Raw genomic sequence first — 18,473 nt, forward strand, 5'->3', positions numbered from 1 at the left:
ACCGGATCTTGATCGGCCAACTCCACGTACATCAATCAATTTTGACATTTTGGATCAAAGCAGCTTGCAATTAGAAGCCTAGCTCGTGATGTAAGGAGCGGAGCGGAGCACATCTGGTGGAAAAAAGTTGCTATAATGTTGGCTGCACAACGAGTCAGCCCCACGTCCCAGTACCATGGTTGTGCACGCTTTCCCCGCAGCGAGTTCTTGTGTACTTGTAGACTCGTGATAGTTGCATCGGGAAAGCCGACCTACCTAGATGTCTTCGCGCGCACGATGGCGTTCCACAAAACTCCAACATGGTGCACCGCAGCTGTCTATCTCGTACCACCTTGTACCTCTGAAGGAACTCGACAATACATCCTCACCGAAACGGGCAGGTCGTCTATCTTTCTCGGCGACTAGCCAAGCGGATGTCGTCTCCGCAGTTAAGTCGATGAGTACAATATATACCTAGGTACAGGTACAATTGAGACGGTTCCTGCATTAATACTCTGGTTATCCTAATCGTTAGTACTTCGTACTGACCTCGTCAGGCCGAAACGATTTTCCAATCTGCAATGGAGCGCCGCTGACTGGGTGGCTGACGAGAAATCGACTTTTGTCGAAGGAGGTGCATATGCTGGCGGGAGAGATATGCGGGGAGGACTCGAGACAGGCCCCGTCGATAGGATGGTGAGTGAACACCAAGCAAGGCGGGCTGATGTTTGATAGTTAAAACACCACTGGGTCGAGGTCAACTGATAGGGGTCTCGTTGGCCTCAGCTGCCCTAGATTGCCCCCTAAACTCAAAGCTACCTAGCCTGTAACATTCCCCGCCTTTCCACCAACGTCGTCCCCCGCATTTAAGCAGCACACACTTCACACTTCACACTCCACACTTCACATGCGCTTGTCGCTTGTCAGCTTCTCGAGCCGCTCTCCCTCTCTCTTTCCTCGCCATATCTCTCGCTCAATCCATCGTTCCGGACAGTGTCCAGTTTCACTCTTTCCATGATAATCCGGTGACGATACGAGCCTGGAGGTGAGATGGGATGTCTCCAGAACCAACCAGATCAACAGCAACCCGTCGCACGGTCTGTGATCACTGTCGAAGACGTCGTAAGTCTTCTTTCTGCAAAGCCTGCCATTCGCCCAACACGCTCTTATCGTCGCTGGAGCTGGAGGGGCATACTCGGAACAGAGCTTGAGCACTGACCAGCCAAAAGGAATCCGTTGCGACGGAGAATATCCATGCAATCAATGTAGCAATGCTTCATTGACATGCAAGAGGGAGCATGTGCCTAAGCGGAGAGGTCCCAAAAGGGGCAGTGGGAGAGTCATTAATGAGTTACGGGCTCAGGAGGGTGATGGAGTTCAACCACCAAACTTACCCAAGTCAAATGGTTCAGGAACGGCCAGCCAAAGTTCGGGGCCGCCATCGTATGTTGCTTCTCTTCTTCTTCAAGCTTCTGTTACTCATATATGGATCTTGTTCAATTCTTCATGCTTGAAGTTCGAGTCTACACCTTAACGAAAGAATTCGCCACTGCGAAGAAGAGTTTTTGGTCATGTGCCAGGCACGTGCTCCGACGATTTGCTCGATTTCTAATTCTTCTATTCCATTTTGTTTGCTGTACTTTGTAACATGGTGCTTACTTGATTCTACAGAATTGATCAATGGATTTCGGACAGCGCTGCTGCATCGACATCTCCTACAACCGATCAGCAAAGATGGCATCCCATAATGTCAGATATTTCCCACCAAACCGAAGAATCCGCAAGCATCTTCACATCAGATCAATTCAGACCAACTAGTGTTTCCTATTTACACCTAATTCCAACATGTCTCGACCTTTTCTTAGAGCATATATACCCCATTATGCCCCTCGTTCACTTCCCAACTCTGAGAGCATCCCTTAATCGACCTCTCGAGATGTATGAGAAGAATCTTCTCTACTCTCTCTGTGCTTTGACATCGACACATATGTCTGGAAAGAGCATTCTGGCTCCGGGTCCTCCATCATGGGAAGCAGCTGGCCGTTTCTTCCTCGACGAATGTATTTCTGTCCGCCAACATTATGATTTCGTTGAGGACAAATCATTATCTGCTGTTATTTCCTCGTACTTTGTATCAACAGCTTTCTTCGAACTTAATCAGAATCGCAAATCATGGTATTACCTACGGGAGGCTTTGACGATGGGCCAGGACTTGGGGTTTCATGACGAGAACAGTTATACTGGGTTATCTCCTGCTGAAGCACTCTGTCGTCGACGTACATTCTGGATTTTATATGTCACTGAGAGGTATGGGCATTATTCCTCCATCGTCTCGTATCTCACAAGTTGCAGGTCATTCGCTATACTCCGCCACAAACCTCTCACCCTTCAAAAGACCCCCGCTTTCCCCTCTACCCTCCACGAGTACGAAAGTCCAGAAATCCACTCCGGCTTCATGCATCTCGTAAACTCCTACCACCTCCTCGACTCCTCCTTCGTCGATTCCTGGAACGAGTCCGCGTCCGTCCCCGCCTCAACACTAACCTACACCGCGCTCCAACAACAACTCTCCCGCCCCTCGCACGCAACCAACGTCCCCCTCACCGACATCCAAAAAGCCGACATCCTCGTAACCCAACAATGGCTCCGTCTCATAATCTGGCAATCCTCCATGCGCCAAGGCCTCCTCTCCTCCAACGCCGCCGACGAATCCATGACCTTCCGCTACCCGCTCCAGATCGCGCACTCGCTCCTCAACGTCATCTCCTCCCTGCCCACGACCAGCATCGAGGTCCACGGCATGGGCATCTTCGAGAAGATCTTCGAGATCGGCAACACAATGCTGGATGTCATGCAGTTCTGCGGGCCGACGATGAATAGCGAGGGCGCGTATGGGGTCGTCCAGGACCCGTTTGAGGTTTTTGTTAAGACGCTGAGTCAGACGCCGAATAGTCAGCGGCAGTATGCGAATCTGCTGCTAGCGAAGGCGGCCGAGAAGCCGGAGTTTAGGAGGTTTTCGGATCATTTGATGCCGGAGCTTCATGGGCATGCGGATCTATTGCCTGGGGCCGGGTTGGAGGGAGTTGGGCTGTTGCAACCGCCTGTAACGCAGGGAAGACAGTGGAGGGGTAGTATTGTGGGGGAGGTTGCCGAGGATGGGAGTTATAAGGTTAATGATGATGTAGAGGTTCAGAACCAGGATTGGGGCGCGAATAATGCTTCTCTTCCAGGGACGGGAGCGGCGAATGCGATTTGGATTCCGGATACAGTTAGTGTTAGTGATGATGGGTCTGGGAGTTTGTTGGTTGGGGATGGGATGGATGGCGTTTGGATGAAGATGGAATAGGGCGGGGTATTATCATGATGAGGAGTGATTTGGCATTTCAGGCGAAGGGTAGGATGGATCGATACCTTGGCATATAGGATTCGGAAAGGATTGCTTAAGTCACGAATGCTTCTCTTCATTCATCTTAGGCGGGAATGATGCTTATATAGTTATGATGACTCTGTTTTTATTCGCTATTTGTTTCTGCTTCTTGACGCCTCTTCTCCGAATCATCTCCTTTTAATACGTATTTCGCTCTCTCCTTCCGAGTAGAATATCACTTAAGAATTTCTCATTCATTTGCACGAATCAATGATGGCTTTAAAGAGATTCATATCTCCAATTTACATTAGACACTTAGCGGAGCTGAAGTCCGGGTTCACATTCAGCGCGTTTCGCGCGCATCGCACAATCAGCGCGATTTGCGCATTTTGCGCGATTCGCGGGATTCTTGCTCCCAGCGCCCCTTTCTCGCTTACGCTCCTCATCATCGTTAAGACATGGTTCTGGAGGTCATTCAGTTCTGGGAGCGTATGCTCCGTGCAAGACAGACATCGAGCGGGAATTGCGCATTGAGCGCTATGCAGGGGATTCTTACTCCCAGCGCGCCCCTCTTGCTTACCTTACTTCCTCCTTAACAAATGTTTGAGTACTTGACAGACATGCAATTGGCATGTCAAAGCGCTCAGGAACCGTGGCGCAAACATCTTTGGATCTGTAGTTTGTAGAGTTCGAAGAGTCCTTCGGGAGGGCTGAATTTATAGTTATTTTTGATTTTCGGATGCTGCGCTTTCGTTGCGTTCTGTTGTATTTTGATTTAATGTTCCACTCTTTGTTAGTACTTTGCTGCTTTCCTAAGTCAGGAACCGCTATTTCCACTTACGATCCCACCGATATATACAGGATGATTGGGAGAAAAATATTCAGCGAAGCTTGAAGGGAATGGTGGCTACGTTTGTCCCAGTGTGCACTCCATAACCTTCAAGGAAATTCCGAGAGGTTTTCGATAAGTCGACGCGTTGCGAAGAGATCCATGATTTGTGAAAAGAGCTTCTGTGATCGACCGGATCTCAACGACTAGGGATCTCCTGAATTCATCTGGTGTAATTTAGAGGAGGCTGAGAGCCGCAGGTGATGTTAATGGGGCCTCTTTTTGTTGCACGTCGATGGATTGTTTCACATCTTTACGACACTATAATGGCTTTCCAAGTAGGGAGCAACTACGAGGACATATACCCAACACAATGTCCCTTTTGAGCATGGACATTATACTCTCTTCAGTTTTGTTGCACGTCGATCTAATGTTCTACATTTTCTTCGCATTTTACAATTTCTTAAGTCAGCGATGGCTCTTCTTACACACTCACTGTAACAACGGACATTGGGCCTGCTCTATTTGGGTCATGTTGCACATCGCAGATTTGTCAATCGCCTGCAGTCATTGCAACCCCTTTTCAGTCTCGCTTAACATCCAGCACTTTCATTGTATGAAGGTCAACTACAACTATTTTGCTCTTCACTTCGGATATCTAGGCTGTTGAACCTATATTCCAAAATAATTTAACTATAGTACAAAACTAACACTGAAAGCAAAACGAAACAACAACAAACAATATTCGAATGCATTCCAAACCATCTCCCTCACCCACTCCCCTCATATCCCAAACACCCGCCCTCACCAGCGGCGCAAACACCCTCCACTCCACTCATCCACCGCCACCGAATGATCACTAACATCATCCATCGCAATCTTCTGCAGCACCCCCTCCTCGGATCAACAGCCACCAATTCCGGCCCCCCAAGAAAAGATATTTTTCCTTCCAATAACAGGCTTGGTCACACCCCTTTATATTCCCTACTTCCTCGACGATTTTACCTGAGTATGCAGAGATTATGTATGAAGAGGACCAAAATGTGCAACTGAGAACAAGGTATGGGTGCGCGGGGCCCGAAGGCGGTTCTGGCGGTTGAGAGGACCAGTGACAAGGCCCTTAAAATATGCAATCTTGAAACAAAGAGAGGAGGAGACTGATTGTCTTACGAGAAATCGATGCTATGTCAAGCGATACGTGCAGGAGTACTTGCCTAAGTTAGTTCTCTTAGGATCCTCGTTCCTCCGAAATGTCTGCGTTGAGCTCTTGTAGAAAGTGCCGGAAGCTTGAACGAATCATATGAGACTCAGAGCTCAGATATGAGGTCTTCGGAATAAGAACGTCGTTTACTTGCTAGCAAGCCGTCTCGCTGTTCCATGTACCCCGAGCTTTGGTACTACGAACACTAGAGGAGGAAAAGGTGTGAGCTGCAGGCAGAGCCGAGTCGACAGAAATCTCGGATCAGAAGCTTCGAAATGAGGGTAAAAGATTACAATATACGCAGAAGAGTATAGAGTCAGGTTGTCGTTTCCTTTTCTGTCGTGCTTTCTCTAGTGTGGGAGTTCCTTCCTTTCTTACACTCTCTGAATCAATTCCGGGATCGAAGGCCGGTCAAGTCCTTCTCTGAACATCATCGATTCCAAATATCACTACTTAAGGTGACAAGATCATAGGCTATGTCGGAGATGTCGCAGCTGCATGAAACCAATGATTATGACTTTAACCTCTCCGTACTTCCACTGTTGGAGTGGAATTTGGATGGGGAGAGCATGAGTTTGAATGCACGTAAGTCGAAGCCCCGAATGATTTCAATGGTGTGATAATCAACTGGAACCAGCAACGCAGATGACCTCACCTGGCCATGCCTCCAACGTCGTTACCGGTAACGAGGGCATTGGAGAATCAGAAGCGGACGACGAGGATAATACGCGTAGCAATGCTGAACTGATTAAAGATACTGAAACGACGGACCGTGGCCACGAAGTAGCTACACCAGATCTCTCGAGAGAAGACTTGGAAAGCCGCAGCTCTGCAGCCATAAGTACGAGCGACTTGGGAATCCAGTGGGATCTAAAAGTGAGCGTGGAGAAAAGAAATGCCTGGCTTCACAAAATCGTTGTCGAATACATCCACGATGACAACTCCATTGGCCACTGTCTGGCGTACTACATCAATCGGTATGCTATTGATATTAGCAAGGTTGGTAAATTCTGGGAGAGAATCGAATACTCAGATCAATTTTCGATACTAGGTCCCGATATCTTTGACGGAGATGGAAAATTCCGAAAGTGTTACTACAAGGATCCTATACAGCGAGGTACAGGAGCATGGGGTAAAATCGAACTGAATCGCGGGCCTCTTTTGTTTATTGAGCGCCTCAGGGTCACAGCCAGAGAATTCCGCGGGACGGGACTAGAACGCGCAATCGTTCATAAGATCATCGACCTGGCACATGCAGTGACGTCCTGGGAAGGGAAGGGAGCTTTCCAGGACCAGAATCGATTTTACGACCAAAAATCTCTGACCATGGTACCTAGAAGATTTCGGCAAATCACAGATCTTAACGTGCTCTTTGTACCTGTCTCTCATCAAATCGATTACGAAGACTTGAGAGGGAAGTCTCGACAAGAACAATACGAGATAGGATTGGGACTGAGAGAGTTAGTTGAAGCTTTTTGGCGATCACTTGGGTTCCGACGCATCGGGGTTTCTCGGTGCTTCGGGCTAAGTTTCGATCCTAATCATGCGTCACGTAGGATGCCTATGGAAAGTGATTGCGACGGACTTGCTCATCCAAGAATGGACGAACACTCCCGCGAGAAAGACAAACATAGCCTTTGGGCCTGGCTGCTGTCACCGGAACGAAAGAGACAAATGGAACAAGATTTCATTTTCCATTACCTTACAGCTATATCCACGGAAAGACAGTACCTAGAGTTTTACAAAGATCTCATCAACCGTGAGTCTGTCGCAAATCAGCTTGGAGATAACCTGCTTCATATCGCCGCCCGCTCCTTGAACCTTCGATGTATAAGGTGGCTATTGGAAAATTATAACCAAGCACAAAATTTGACTTCCGCTCGCAACAAAGGTGGAGGTACCCCTTTCGAAGTCTTGAAAGCTAATCTTGAGGGCATCCGAAATAGAAAGGACCAAAACGGAAATTGCCAATTTGTTGGATACTTGTTCGAAGAAGTGGATTGTATTATTGCTTTCAAGGGTATTAAAAAGCTCCCCAGAACTGATATACAGTATCACCGTCTCACGTATGGCTGCACATGTGGCGAGTGCGTAGAAGGCTACATATCACCACTGATGAAAGCGGCGCTTCTTTACGAGTGTGATGAAATCGAGAAACGGTCCCACAGCTATGCTGAGTATGGATTTCCAGATAATATGCTGCTGCACATACCATCTTCTGTCCAGATAATCCAACGCAGCGTGCCCAGCCGTCGTTCTTTCTTAGCATTATTGAAAGCTGTAGCTTTCTGGCTCAGGCAGCCGATAAACCCTGCCCCACGGCGGAAAATCGTCATATCTCGATTTACTAGCGATGGCGGGCAATGGGATAGAGATCCTGATATTGCTCCGGAGAAATGGGTGACACTCGCAGGGGCCACCGATGCTGCTCTAGCTTTCATCTTTGCACTTGCAAAACATCACGATTCTCGGATTGGAGATGGCAGCTTTGAAGCAAGTGCCCCGGACATAGCGAATCTAAAACCATGCAGAAATGACCATGAGTTTGACTTTGTTGAGAGGGTTCGTGTGTTCAGAGATGATGAAGAGGAAAAAGCCGCGATGTGAAGAACGGTTTTTGGATGTGTGCTCTTGCATTGGCAGGACTCGGTCACCATTGTCGAAGTGTAGTTGGGTAGCTCATTATTGTTTTTGGTGATTAAGCTGTACCGTTAGTTTTAAGTTTCATCATAAGTACTCTTGGATTACTCTGCACATACCTATCTGTTCTTGACACCATTTGACTGAAATTTACATAAGTGGCAGACACAGAAGAACTTGCTACCTCATCTCTTATTTCTCAGGTATGTGCAAGACCTTGCACGATACACTCTCGACAATCCCAGAACCCTAGAAATTTGTACCTATAAGCCAAGCAATCAAATCCGAGTCCTTCGGCAACTCAGGATAATCCATCGCAATGACACCGTACCTCTTCCTCCCACCCTCCCTCTCCGTCCCCGCACCCCAATCAAAGCTCCGTCTGGTCGTCACATTCATCCCCTGCACAAACTTCCCAATGAACCCACTATGCGCCCCAACGGCAATCCAATGACTCTCCGCCACCTCGCCCTTCTCGACCGGATCCCCGACCGCGGACGTGAAATTCAGAAACCAGTGCTCGGGCGAGGAAGACGCGGCTTTGGACAGCATGTTAGACACGTAGGAGAATTTCGATTCGATGAGTTGGGCCAAAGGTTGGATGTCGCTGTATTGCCAGTGGTCTTGCAGGGTGAATTGTACGCCGGCCGGGGACAGGAGCGTGAAGTCTGGGTTGTTGTTTAGCCAGCCTGAGAGGTCGAGGCCGATTTGTGAGGAGGGGGAGAGGGTAGGGTCCGGTTGGTAGCGTCGGAGGAGAACGGCTTTGCCGCGGGCGAGGCCGAGGGTGCTGGTTGTGGGGGAGGTGAGCCAGCGGGATGTGCCGTCGGGGTAGAGGGGCGTGTTGGCGATGTGGGTTGCTACTGCTTGGTAGAAGATTGAGGGGGTGTTGGCGGGGGTTTGGGCGGTGTCGTCGTTGTTTATGGAGACTAGGACTGTCTCGGTTGGTGTTGGGTGGTGGGTTAGGAAGAATGTGAAGACCTATCTCGGTTATTAGGAAGTGCACGAAGCGAGCTGGGAAAGGGGGTGGGAGTACCTCTTGCATCACATCGTCGAACTTTAGGTATTTTGGGAAGTTTATGGGGATCCCTCCATGATACATGTATAGCTGTCCATCGGGGTGGACTCTGCATCTGAGATCCAAGAACCTCAATCCAGCTTCCATCTGTTGCTTCACGTTCAAATACTGCGTTCGGACGAATGGGATGTTGCTCATGGCACAAGTATCATGCGTTCCTGGAACAGTGATATCGGACAACAACGTATCATCTGGAATACCTCCCATCCAAGAACTCAACGAGAAATCCAATAAGGCCCGAGAATACCAACGAAGATCCATAGCTGCGTCATTTGCATTGAAGATACAATTGATTCTTCCATTCAGAACAGCAAGTTGAGGAGGAGAAGTCGATGTCTGACCAGCAACGGCTTCTTGAGGTGCCCATTTCCCATCCTTGTACTCGCTAATGTAAATAGTGTGACTTTCATCATCAGGCCCATTCTCTTGGAAAGCGAGGAAGGCACTGTCTCCATACGAAGTCGCAGAGACACCAGTTGCTGCACGGCCTTCGCTTATGTCCGAGGCCGAGTTCCAGATACTGGATGGTACATCATATGCAAAGCAAAGAATCTCTCGTGATTCATCGTTGGAGCTGCAAAGCACGTGGAGTGTACCGTCTAAGACGAAAAGAGCTGGAATACCGCTGACTTGTTTGATACCGCTAACGTCTTGGACCGGAGTCCATGTTGTAGTCTCGTCTTGTGGGTTCACAGCCCAGATTGAGTAATAGAGATTATTGTCTTGCACGAAAACGAGGAATAGCTTATTGTGGAAAGCTACAAATGCCGGTGTAGAATGGGCAATGAATCCTGCTCTCGGATCAAGGATTGCTGGCGTCGTCCAAAGCTGATCAACGTCACTGAAGACATAATGTGCCATCTCTCCGTTATCTCTGACGATAATGGCGTGCAGCTGACCCGAAAGTTCGGCAATCACCGGGATTCCCTGGTCTGGAAACTGGAGTCGAGGCTGGAAAACATTGTTGTCTCCTCTGGCATAGAAGAGGAGACCAGAAGGATCACTCCACAAGCACCAGAGCTCGCCGTGATGGGTAGCGAGTGCTGGAACTGATGGAGTTTGCCCGTTTGGCGTGTCTTGGACGAATCCGTCGTCATTGAGTCCTCTGGTGATCCAGGACATGATGTAAAGGTGATCTTGAATCCAAGGCAACTATTCGCAAGGATACAACGGAATCTGCAGGCAAAGTCAATGAGAGGAACCTGGAACGAAAGAAGGAGATCACGTGTGCGCGAATAAAATTACCTTAGAGATCTTCAAATTGACGTTTGATGTGCGAGAATACGTTGTGTATCGCCTCAGAAAGTTCTTAAGCCGTTAATGAGAAAGTGAATGGTATGTACAAAATACACTGGCTCGCGATGTCGTTAAGTTGGCAGCATGAGGAGGCGTGCCAAGCTTTTATATCTGACCCCGCGCTAGCCAAAACTGGGTCGGTTTCGTCAGCCGCTAGCCGCCTCTGTCAATCGAATGGTAAGTCTTCCTGATTGGGAAAACTTTCAGCTAAACAGGGTTACAAGTGATGTTGCATTTCATTGTATGGTGCTGAAGTCTCGTCTCCTTCAATAGCTACCACACGTCCTACCCCTCCCTCCTCCCTCCAACTCTTCTCCAATCGTCAAACAATCCCCTAAATACCGCTCGTCCACCACTATCCATCTCCCCTCTCATCGCGTCTCTACCACTTTCATTCATTGTCTCTAATACTGCATACCAACCTTGCATCAGCGCTTCTCTAATACCGCTTTCCATCCTCATATTCATATCCAGCTGCATCCAAATATATTCTTGCATGATGTATTTTGTCCATTGAGCAGACATGCGCTTCGCTTTATCTTTGAGTGAGATGAGAGGGTTAGTGCGCCCCTGAGAGAGGGTGGAAAGAGGTGGGTCTGCGATTAGGAGGAGGAGCTTGGTGAAGTGCTGCGCATGGGTTGTAGTGAGTGGCTGGAGCCAAGAGGGCCTCGAGGCAAACTTAGGTTTGGTGTTGGTAACTGAAGAGGTACCAGCTGGTGTTGTGGGTACGAAGAGGCAGCGGAGGAGAGCTTGCATTGCTTGTTGTGCAAGGTGAGTGTGGCCTTGGAGCTTGAGACGATGGTGCATCAGGATGGTTTGTAGGAGGCGGCAGAGATGGGTATAAATTGTGCTTGCGTGAATTGGCTGAAGAGCTGGTGCTACGAAAGTCATTAGTCTTGCTTAGAAACAGTGGTTATAATGGAAGGATTCGCTTACCTTGCGAAGAGCAAAAGGTAGTGATGCATCCAACTGTGCAATCAATGTTATACTGCGACATCGAATGCCCCTTGCTTTTCAGCATCAGCTCTAAAGTCTCACTAATCAGGCAGAATTGCCGAATTTCGGTCACTTTTGTTAACTGCTCTGCAAGGATGGTATATGCATCAGATAGTGTGAAGCTTTCGCTGTCCTCTTTGTGACCTCGCACGTCTTCGATCGATGAGATGATTTGCCGAGTTGAAAGAAGTTCATCGAGCAGTGTAGCATCACCGGCCATAACTGCTTGGAGAAGTTCCAGCTTCTGTGCGTTGTTCCTTCCCTTTGTCGCACCCTGTGTACGCTTGACGATTGATTCTCTTCCCACGATTGTAGTGGCATCGCCTCGAAGATCGATGTGCTCGATATCTTCGCGACCATAAATTGCTATAAAAGCTTGCAGACGAGATCGAGTGTTCAACTCGTTGTCCTCGAAACCTTCGAATTGGTCACCCATGTCTTCCAATGATGCCAACTTTGAAGCGTCAACACCAAGGGCTGCAAGAGCATCAATTAGACTGACCATAGCTATTTCCGTCGATATTTGATGAACCTCTGTCTCTAGATGCTGCTTTAATTGGATCAAAAGGGCTTCCCTGAAAGTTGCGGTAATGCTTTCAAGATCATCTCGGAGGATGATATCGTGATCATTGAGCGCCATCTCCTTCTCGCGAAATGCCACTAATGCGACTCCGATGATGCTGATCAAAGCGTAATTGAGTTGCTTCTTCTTACTAGCTTTGCTGACCTTTTTCTGGATTGCCTTGAATGCTTCTGTTATGTAAGTGGTATTACGTTTCTGATCCATATTTGCGAGAGCAGCACTAGAGAATATGTTAGCATTTGTACGCCTGGCTTATGAGGATATCCCAGCTGGGAAATAAATCGTGAAGATAATAAAAGACGAGATCTGAATAAATAGAATAGGGAAACATACAAAAATATTAGCCGAGTAAGCTCTTTCAACAAAGCCAGATGACTTTGACACCCAGCAATATCTGCCACCGCCAAGGTCCCTGCAAGCTCGATAAGATCTTTGAACTTCATGTCATCATAAATGGCAGGATGACGCATTATTTTGACCTTCAAAGCGAGGACAGGAAGATCAAGGGCCGTTGACTCTGGCGTAGGCCAACTATTCATGATCTGTTCTTTTTGAGACTTAGAAATATCATCGAGTCTCAGCATATGTAGGCAGTGAGTAGTAAAATGGTTACTAGTGCTCGTATTGATCAAAGGATTGTCAGAATTCGTGGTTGAGTTTAACAGAGTATCGACGATCCTCTCTGGATTGAACATTAGCAGGTACGTTCGTTTGGGTGGGTTGTAATGATGCGTGAAGGAATGGAGACTAACTAGTGAGCTTCTTGTTACCAAAGACAGGTGAGTCTCGTCCCAGCACAGCTGCCCATAATCCGGGAAAAGTCATGGCGATGGACTCGGCATCCGTGGTTGTATTGTACCCAGCAGACGCTATCCAGAAGATCTGTTGCAGCAGATCGTGGAAAACATTGCCACAGATACTCAAGCCAAACCTAATCCATCAGTTGAGTCCTTTCTAGCTGGTTACATTGACATTGACTTACTCGAGAACTTTTGGATGTTCTACAAACAAACACCGAGCAAATGACCACAAAGTCCAATCCTCGTCTGTAGTTGCCATGTATCTCACAGGCTGGTAGGTACCATTCACAAAATCAAGGTTTCCATCAGACATGTTTGACATCTTTGAAGTGAAAGTTTCTGTAATATGCTGTAGAAAGGCGGCAAGCAACGGTTCAGCAAGCTTCTTGAGTCTGCCGGCTTTCTCTGCCTCCGCTGCCTCCCAAGCCGTGCATGCATATGAGAGAATTTCGAGATTCTCATAAGTATGTAATGGAGACCCCAGCATAGAGCGGATGCGTGTGTCAATCTGAAGCAAAATATCGAATGGTTCTGCCCCATTCTCCCACAACATGGAGAGTTCATCTATGTCCGAATGCTCAAGCCATGTTAATGTTCGTGAAATGATTCTCCAAGACCGCCATTTGTATCTTGCGGAGAGCATTTTGGATGCACCATTATCGAAAAGAATATGAAATAAGCGAAGTCCGACCGCATCGACAACGGATTCATCTCCAGAAATTGATCCTGCTATGGCTTCAAGGATGACACATGCAGCGTCAAGACAACCTCCGGTAGCATCTTCTTCTTCGTGGCTGTCGCGATACTCCTTAATCTGATTCTCGAGCCAATCAAGGATCTGAGATATCTGTTGTACCGTCAATGATGACTCGAACAGCTTCCCAAGCTCCGTTTGAAGTGCTTCATCTTCCCAAGCGGTGAAAGTAGTTGTTGAACTGGATTGTTGCAAGCTCCACGTTGCCACAAGCTGAGCATACCAATGTCTAATAAATCCAGACAGATCCCGTGCTTTGGCAAACTCATTCATCAGTGGGACCACCACATGCGAGACGACAGAGTTCGAGAACTCTATCCAACTCGCTTGGCTAGACGATTTGGTGATCCTCCCAAATAGCTCTTTTAATAGATCTTTCTCACTTGGTATTAGGAAAGTATTTCCATCAAGCTTGAGAATGGTTGCAACAAGATCCCAATCCTCAGATCCTGTCCGCAGGCCATACTCCCAAGTAATCTCTCGCAGTACTTCCAGATCAATACTGACTTTGTAGTCAATAGCAGATCTTAGCATTGCGGAAATTGATTTGGCACTTGAAGCTCTACTTGGAATGCCTGCTTTCAGAGTATTGAAAACTGTTGCAAGCCAAGCATCATCTTGTGGTCGTCTCCGCTTCCTTGCTCCAAGTACCTGAACGGAACGAATTGCAATCTCAAAAATGATAGCAGCATTAGCACTGTCTTGGAGGACGGAGATTCGAGTCAAGGAACTTAACATCTCAGTATTCTTGTCTTCTGAATATGCAGTTTTGGCTGGTACAATAATGTTTCGTGCTACTAGCGCCTCGAGTCGTGATAGCCAGTTGAGAGCTGGATATTTACCACTTTTCAATGTCCGAATCAGTGATAAAAGAGGGTTGGCATTATGCAACGAGAACTGAAGGTGCTGATTTTCCTCTGCAATGTGGCAACCCCAGATTTCAATGAAGGGCGAGAGCCAATCCTGGATGCTGCTGCTGGCGAGAGCATCGCCAGAGAGAGCTTTTGAGCAGAGTGACAGCCATAGTCCAAGTATTGTAGCAGATTGCTCGGCTGATGTTCTGATCACCGTTTTCATGTACTCCGCCACGAATGCTGAGCTTCGACCTTGTTCGAGTTTCCCAGAGGTAGACTCGACCACACAATTGACTGCTGCGAAAATAGCTCCAACCAGGCTTAACAAATCTGCTTGCTCTATAAGAGTGGAATTCGAGACGACTGCACCCCCGCGCTTTCGTTTCTTGGACTTCTTCTCAGGCGAGCCTCGCTCAGTCGAACTGGATTCAGAGCCTGCAGCAGGTGGTTGTGAACTGACATCTCTCTTGTCGGTTTCCTCAAGTGCCAATTGTACGATCGAGGTGAACTTCCTTTCAACTAGTATCTGGGCCACGTTGACCAAGGGTATGTTCCGTATGAGGTAGCATAAGAGAAACCAGGAAGAAGATGTTCGTTTCGGGACGTCGTTTTTCGGTGCTTGTAGTTTCTTCAATAGCCATCTCAACAGCCATTCCTCTCTACCGTGATATATGGCCTTTGCTGACGACTTTTCCTTGTTGCATTCATCTTCTGAGAGTCTGCGAACCTCATCCAAAGTCGTGCCAACGAAATTCGCAGCTTCAACAAGCTGGTCCTCGAATGGTGCTGCTTCCTTCTCCAACACCTGAAGCTTTTCTTGCGCAGCACGGGATTTCGACGCCTGAACAAAATCATTAGCCCTTCTACAATCCTGAAATAAATCTGGAATACTACTCACCATAATTATCATAAATTCATACAGACATTTCCGAACTCAGGTTCCCCTCCAAAATTCCAGCATTAAAAAAGTTCCCAGAGGGTGGCAGAATCCTTACACCGCTTCCTCATCCAGCGTCCGAATTTCACGCCAAAATCCCAGCTTCGTCAGGAACCGGAAGCTCTCGCGACGACGAAAAGAAGCCTCAAAGCTACCTCTACACCTCACAAATTGATCTTGTAAGTCAATTGATATTTCGCAGAAATAACGGCTGTTTGGTTTGAGATTGGGATGAGAACGAGATGCTGATTGGAAGTGTAGAAGAGAGAAGAGAAAGTGCAAGATGCCAGAGACGACGATTCCTCCACCTCCCTTGGCTGCGCGCCCGGCGAAACCTGTTAGTGAGGCGTTGTTGAATGAGAAGGTATATTTGTCCTTTCTAGTCTAGTTGATTCCCCTTCCGGCCCTCGGTCTCTTTCATTGAACCTCGAGCAGTCGTATCATGAGAGCAACAAATGCTAACACCAAAGCAGTGGGATCGCTGTCTCTCCTCCCTCCTCATCCGCTCCTCACTTGGCCTCTCCTTCGGCGTCGTATTCAGTGTCCTATTATTCAAGAGAAGAGCTTGGCCTGCGTTTGTTGGGTTGGGATTCGGGGCTGGAAGGGCGTACGAAGAGTGCAATGGGAGCTTTTTGAGGGAGGGAAGAAAGGAGGGTATCAGGACTGTTAGACCTTGAGTGAGCTGGGAAGGAGAGGTCTTTCTGTCTTTGAGTGGGGCTGGCAGAGAATGGAGAAGACAGCAGGTTGGAGAAAGAATGTATGATTGTACAAAACGAGTTACATGGGTTAGGATGAGAGAAGAAGAGAAGTAATATATTCATCTCTTGCTGAATTTCTGGATGTGTGATTATGTTCATGCTCTAAGAACGAGCTACACCTTTCTTTAGGGAGTGGATCTTTGTAATCGCTAAATGCAATGATTTGGATCTTGTCCAAGTGGTGTGATCACAAGGGGCATAACGAAGATTGGACTTGCTGTGAGAACCTTTATTTGTAGGTGTTACGGTAAACTCGTCTGGAACTTCTCAGGAAGCTGGTCGCTTTCGCGATGGGCGTCTCAATCTCGATCTCCCATGATCTTCTCCCAAGCCTCTGCCCAGGAGAAAATCCTCATTAGCCGTCAAACTTCAATACTTCTTTTCCTGGGCTGCCCAGACTCTCCACACTGCTGTCCTCCACAATCATCCCGATGTGTTACAGTGGTCTTTGCACTCCCAGTACTCTCACTTGTTCCATCACCATCCACATACCTAGTCCTGTCTTCATACAATGTTCCTTCATGATAGCCATATTGCCTTGCTTCACGCTCAACCTCTTGCAAGAGTCCTCTCCTCTCTCCTCCTTCCCTATCACGCCATCCACCACTCCTCGTCAATCCTTCGAATAAGTGCTTGGCTGCAGTTGCTACCGTATTCACAGCTTTTCCCAGCTTCCTTGGTGTATCTTCAATTTCCTGTTCTCTTCTGTAAACTCTAGCCCTCGTTCTTTTTCCGACGTTGAAATCATCAATCTTGTCTTTGACGAATTGGAACACATAAGTGAAGATAATCCAGCCAATCCAGCAGAGGAGTGCGACAAGGATGCCAAGAGCACCCATCAGGATGACCATCTCGACGGGCGTGACGTGCATGGCGGCTGTGCTTATCTGGAGGGGATGTGCTTGTGCATGATAGGGTGTGGGGTATTCAGGTTGTGTTTGCGGGTACGGGTGCGTGTGGACTTGGCGAAGTCGATGGCGGGAGAGTTTGGAGATTGGAGCGTGCATTGTGTACCGATTGAGGCGGCGGAGATGTGCGCTCATTGTGTGCTTGAAGTCCCTGTGCTTCGTGGTTGAGAGTCGGAGACTTTAGAGTAGGAAGGTCTGTTTTTTGCTTGTGGCTCAGCGAGTCATTGGAATAAATTATAGGCGTTGACAAGACGAATTTGCTATGATTGATTGTTGACCGTTGGTTAAAGAGTGACGAGGTATTGCGAAGAGAAAGAATAATAGGAAAGTGATGTTGGTGGAAGCATATAAATTCAAGGAACGATTTTCGAACTGTTTGAAGACCTAATTTGAAGAGATGCATTGCTCCTTCTATATTGAAGTTTACTTGAATTCATTGCAAAGCGAGCTAGCTGCCTGACCGTGTAAGTAATGCGAGGAAAGAACAATCTGAGTGTGAGGTAAAGAAAAACTTCAATGAGCCCCTTCCGATTAAGCAAACTTGAGTCTCAACTAGAAGTAACATCTCGTACCAACTACTGCTTTCAGATGACACAAACTGGAAATCCATCACGTGTTCTGGCTTCAGCTTGTTTAAAAAGCATTAGATCAGATAGAGAAGCAAGGAAGGAAGGCAAACAGGTCTAAACTTGAGACGTCATCCTAGCAACAGAGATCTGAAAGGATCCACAGTGCTTTCAAAAATTCGTCAACAAATACCAGATCTTCTTTGAACGTTGAAGATCTCACTCAAAAGCTGTCGAGCTACTCGACTCATGTCAATGTCCAATCTCACGTGTCGCTTGACCTGTCTTCGCTTCCCAGCTTCTCGGTGTGAGACATGCAGTGCGGATACTTGCATATTTGGAGATTCCAGCTCGCCAGAATTTCAAGGAATAAGAAGAGGAGCAGTTTGAGCCGCAGTTCCACGGCTGTTACGAACTGCCAACGCAGCAAGTGTTCGTACAACGTCCTCTATCAACTTCTGATAGGTCAATGGAACAGTAGGCGATTTCAGAATCATCCGATTCCTAAAAAGGCGTCCGATGCGAATCTGTAAACCGTTTGAATCGAGGAGCTACGATCAGCCGGCGGGTTTCGTCGCTATTTCAAGACTTCAAATGGATGTTCTGGAAGGAAATTGGAACAAATCCTGGTTGTTGGCGGCGGGAACTTCCCCCTTTCCACCCCACCACCGCCTCTGTTCGCATGGCGCGCAAGGATTATGAAATCCCTTCAGGAAGCCTAAACCACTTAAGCAATAGTATCAATAGTATCCACAGCCTTATTGAAACACATTTTGGAAGCGAGATGATCTGAGGAAATCGTGGAGAGGGAAACCTTGAGCAATAATCTATGAGCGAGTCACCAACAACCACGCCGATGAATCGAAGATTACCTCTGTGAAAGGAGTGGCCCAATGTTTGATAGTTGATCAGAAGAGTGGAAGCGAGTTG

General features: G+C 47.6%; 6 protein-coding genes across 6 annotated transcripts; 3 read left to right on the forward strand and 3 right to left on the reverse strand.

Annotated features, from left to right (window-relative positions):
- The first annotated feature begins 1,348 nt into the window (after window positions 1-1,348).
- LY89DRAFT_112791 (fungal-specific transcription factor-like protein) lies at window positions 1,349-3,408 on the forward strand. Its single transcript, XM_018205086.1, has 3 exons — window positions 1,349-1,422; window positions 1,651-2,286; window positions 2,332-3,408. Exons 2-3 carry the CDS (start codon window positions 1,727-1,729, stop codon window positions 3,323-3,325), a joined length of 1,554 nt encoding a protein of 517 aa, XP_018069802.1. The 5' UTR covers window positions 1,349-1,422; window positions 1,651-1,726; the 3' UTR covers window positions 3,326-3,408.
- A 2,444-nt stretch (window positions 3,409-5,852) lies between these two features.
- LY89DRAFT_750798 (uncharacterized protein) lies at window positions 5,853-8,349 on the forward strand (the record flags this gene model as incomplete). Its single annotated transcript, XM_018221214.1, has 2 exons — window positions 5,853-5,961; window positions 6,014-8,349. The coding sequence occupies 2 exons, from the start codon at window positions 5,853-5,855 to the stop codon at window positions 7,981-7,983; spliced, it is 2,079 nt and encodes a 692-aa protein (XP_018069803.1). The 3' UTR covers window positions 7,984-8,349.
- Window positions 7,883-10,450, reverse strand: LY89DRAFT_648735 (phosphatidylinositol-specific phospholipase). The gene is made up of 4 exons (XM_018212029.1): window positions 10,337-10,450; window positions 9,050-10,267; window positions 8,136-8,994; window positions 7,883-8,079 (listed from the first exon to the last, which is right to left on the reverse strand). The coding sequence occupies exons 2-3, from the start codon at window positions 10,211-10,213 to the stop codon at window positions 8,266-8,268; spliced, it is 1,893 nt and encodes a 630-aa protein (XP_018069804.1). The 5' UTR covers window positions 10,214-10,267; window positions 10,337-10,450; the 3' UTR covers window positions 7,883-8,079; window positions 8,136-8,265.
- Window positions 10,451-10,615: 165 nt separating this feature from the next.
- LY89DRAFT_619376 (uncharacterized protein) lies at window positions 10,616-15,298 on the reverse strand. Its single transcript, XM_018210867.1, has 6 exons — window positions 15,273-15,298; window positions 12,949-15,215; window positions 12,719-12,897; window positions 12,300-12,648; window positions 11,324-12,186; window positions 10,616-11,265 (listed from the first exon to the last, which is right to left on the reverse strand). The coding sequence occupies exons 1-6, from the start codon at window positions 15,282-15,284 to the stop codon at window positions 10,673-10,675; spliced, it is 4,263 nt and encodes a 1,420-aa protein (XP_018069805.1). The 5' UTR covers window positions 15,285-15,298; the 3' UTR covers window positions 10,616-10,672.
- A 175-nt stretch (window positions 15,299-15,473) lies between these two features.
- Window positions 15,474-16,235, forward strand: LY89DRAFT_686198 (DUF543-domain-containing protein). The gene is made up of 3 exons (XM_018215231.1): window positions 15,474-15,490; window positions 15,573-15,675; window positions 15,785-16,235. Exons 2-3 carry the CDS (start codon window positions 15,595-15,597, stop codon window positions 15,986-15,988), a joined length of 285 nt encoding a protein of 94 aa, XP_018069806.1. The 5' UTR covers window positions 15,474-15,490; window positions 15,573-15,594; the 3' UTR covers window positions 15,989-16,235.
- A 196-nt stretch (window positions 16,236-16,431) lies between these two features.
- LY89DRAFT_670921 (uncharacterized protein) lies at window positions 16,432-17,112 on the reverse strand (the record flags this gene model as incomplete). The annotated part of the gene is made up of 1 exon (XM_018213198.1): window positions 16,432-17,112. The coding sequence occupies one exon, from the start codon at window positions 17,110-17,112 to the stop codon at window positions 16,432-16,434; it is 681 nt and encodes a 226-aa protein (XP_018069807.1).
- Window positions 17,113-18,473: the final 1,361 nt, after the last annotated feature.

The sequence above is a fragment of the Mollisia scopiformis genome, assembly GCF_001500285.1.
Source record: "Mollisia scopiformis unplaced genomic scaffold LY89scaffold_15, whole genome shotgun sequence".
In the NCBI taxonomy this organism is placed as follows: domain Eukaryota; kingdom Fungi; phylum Ascomycota; class Leotiomycetes; order Helotiales; family Mollisiaceae; genus Mollisia; species Mollisia scopiformis.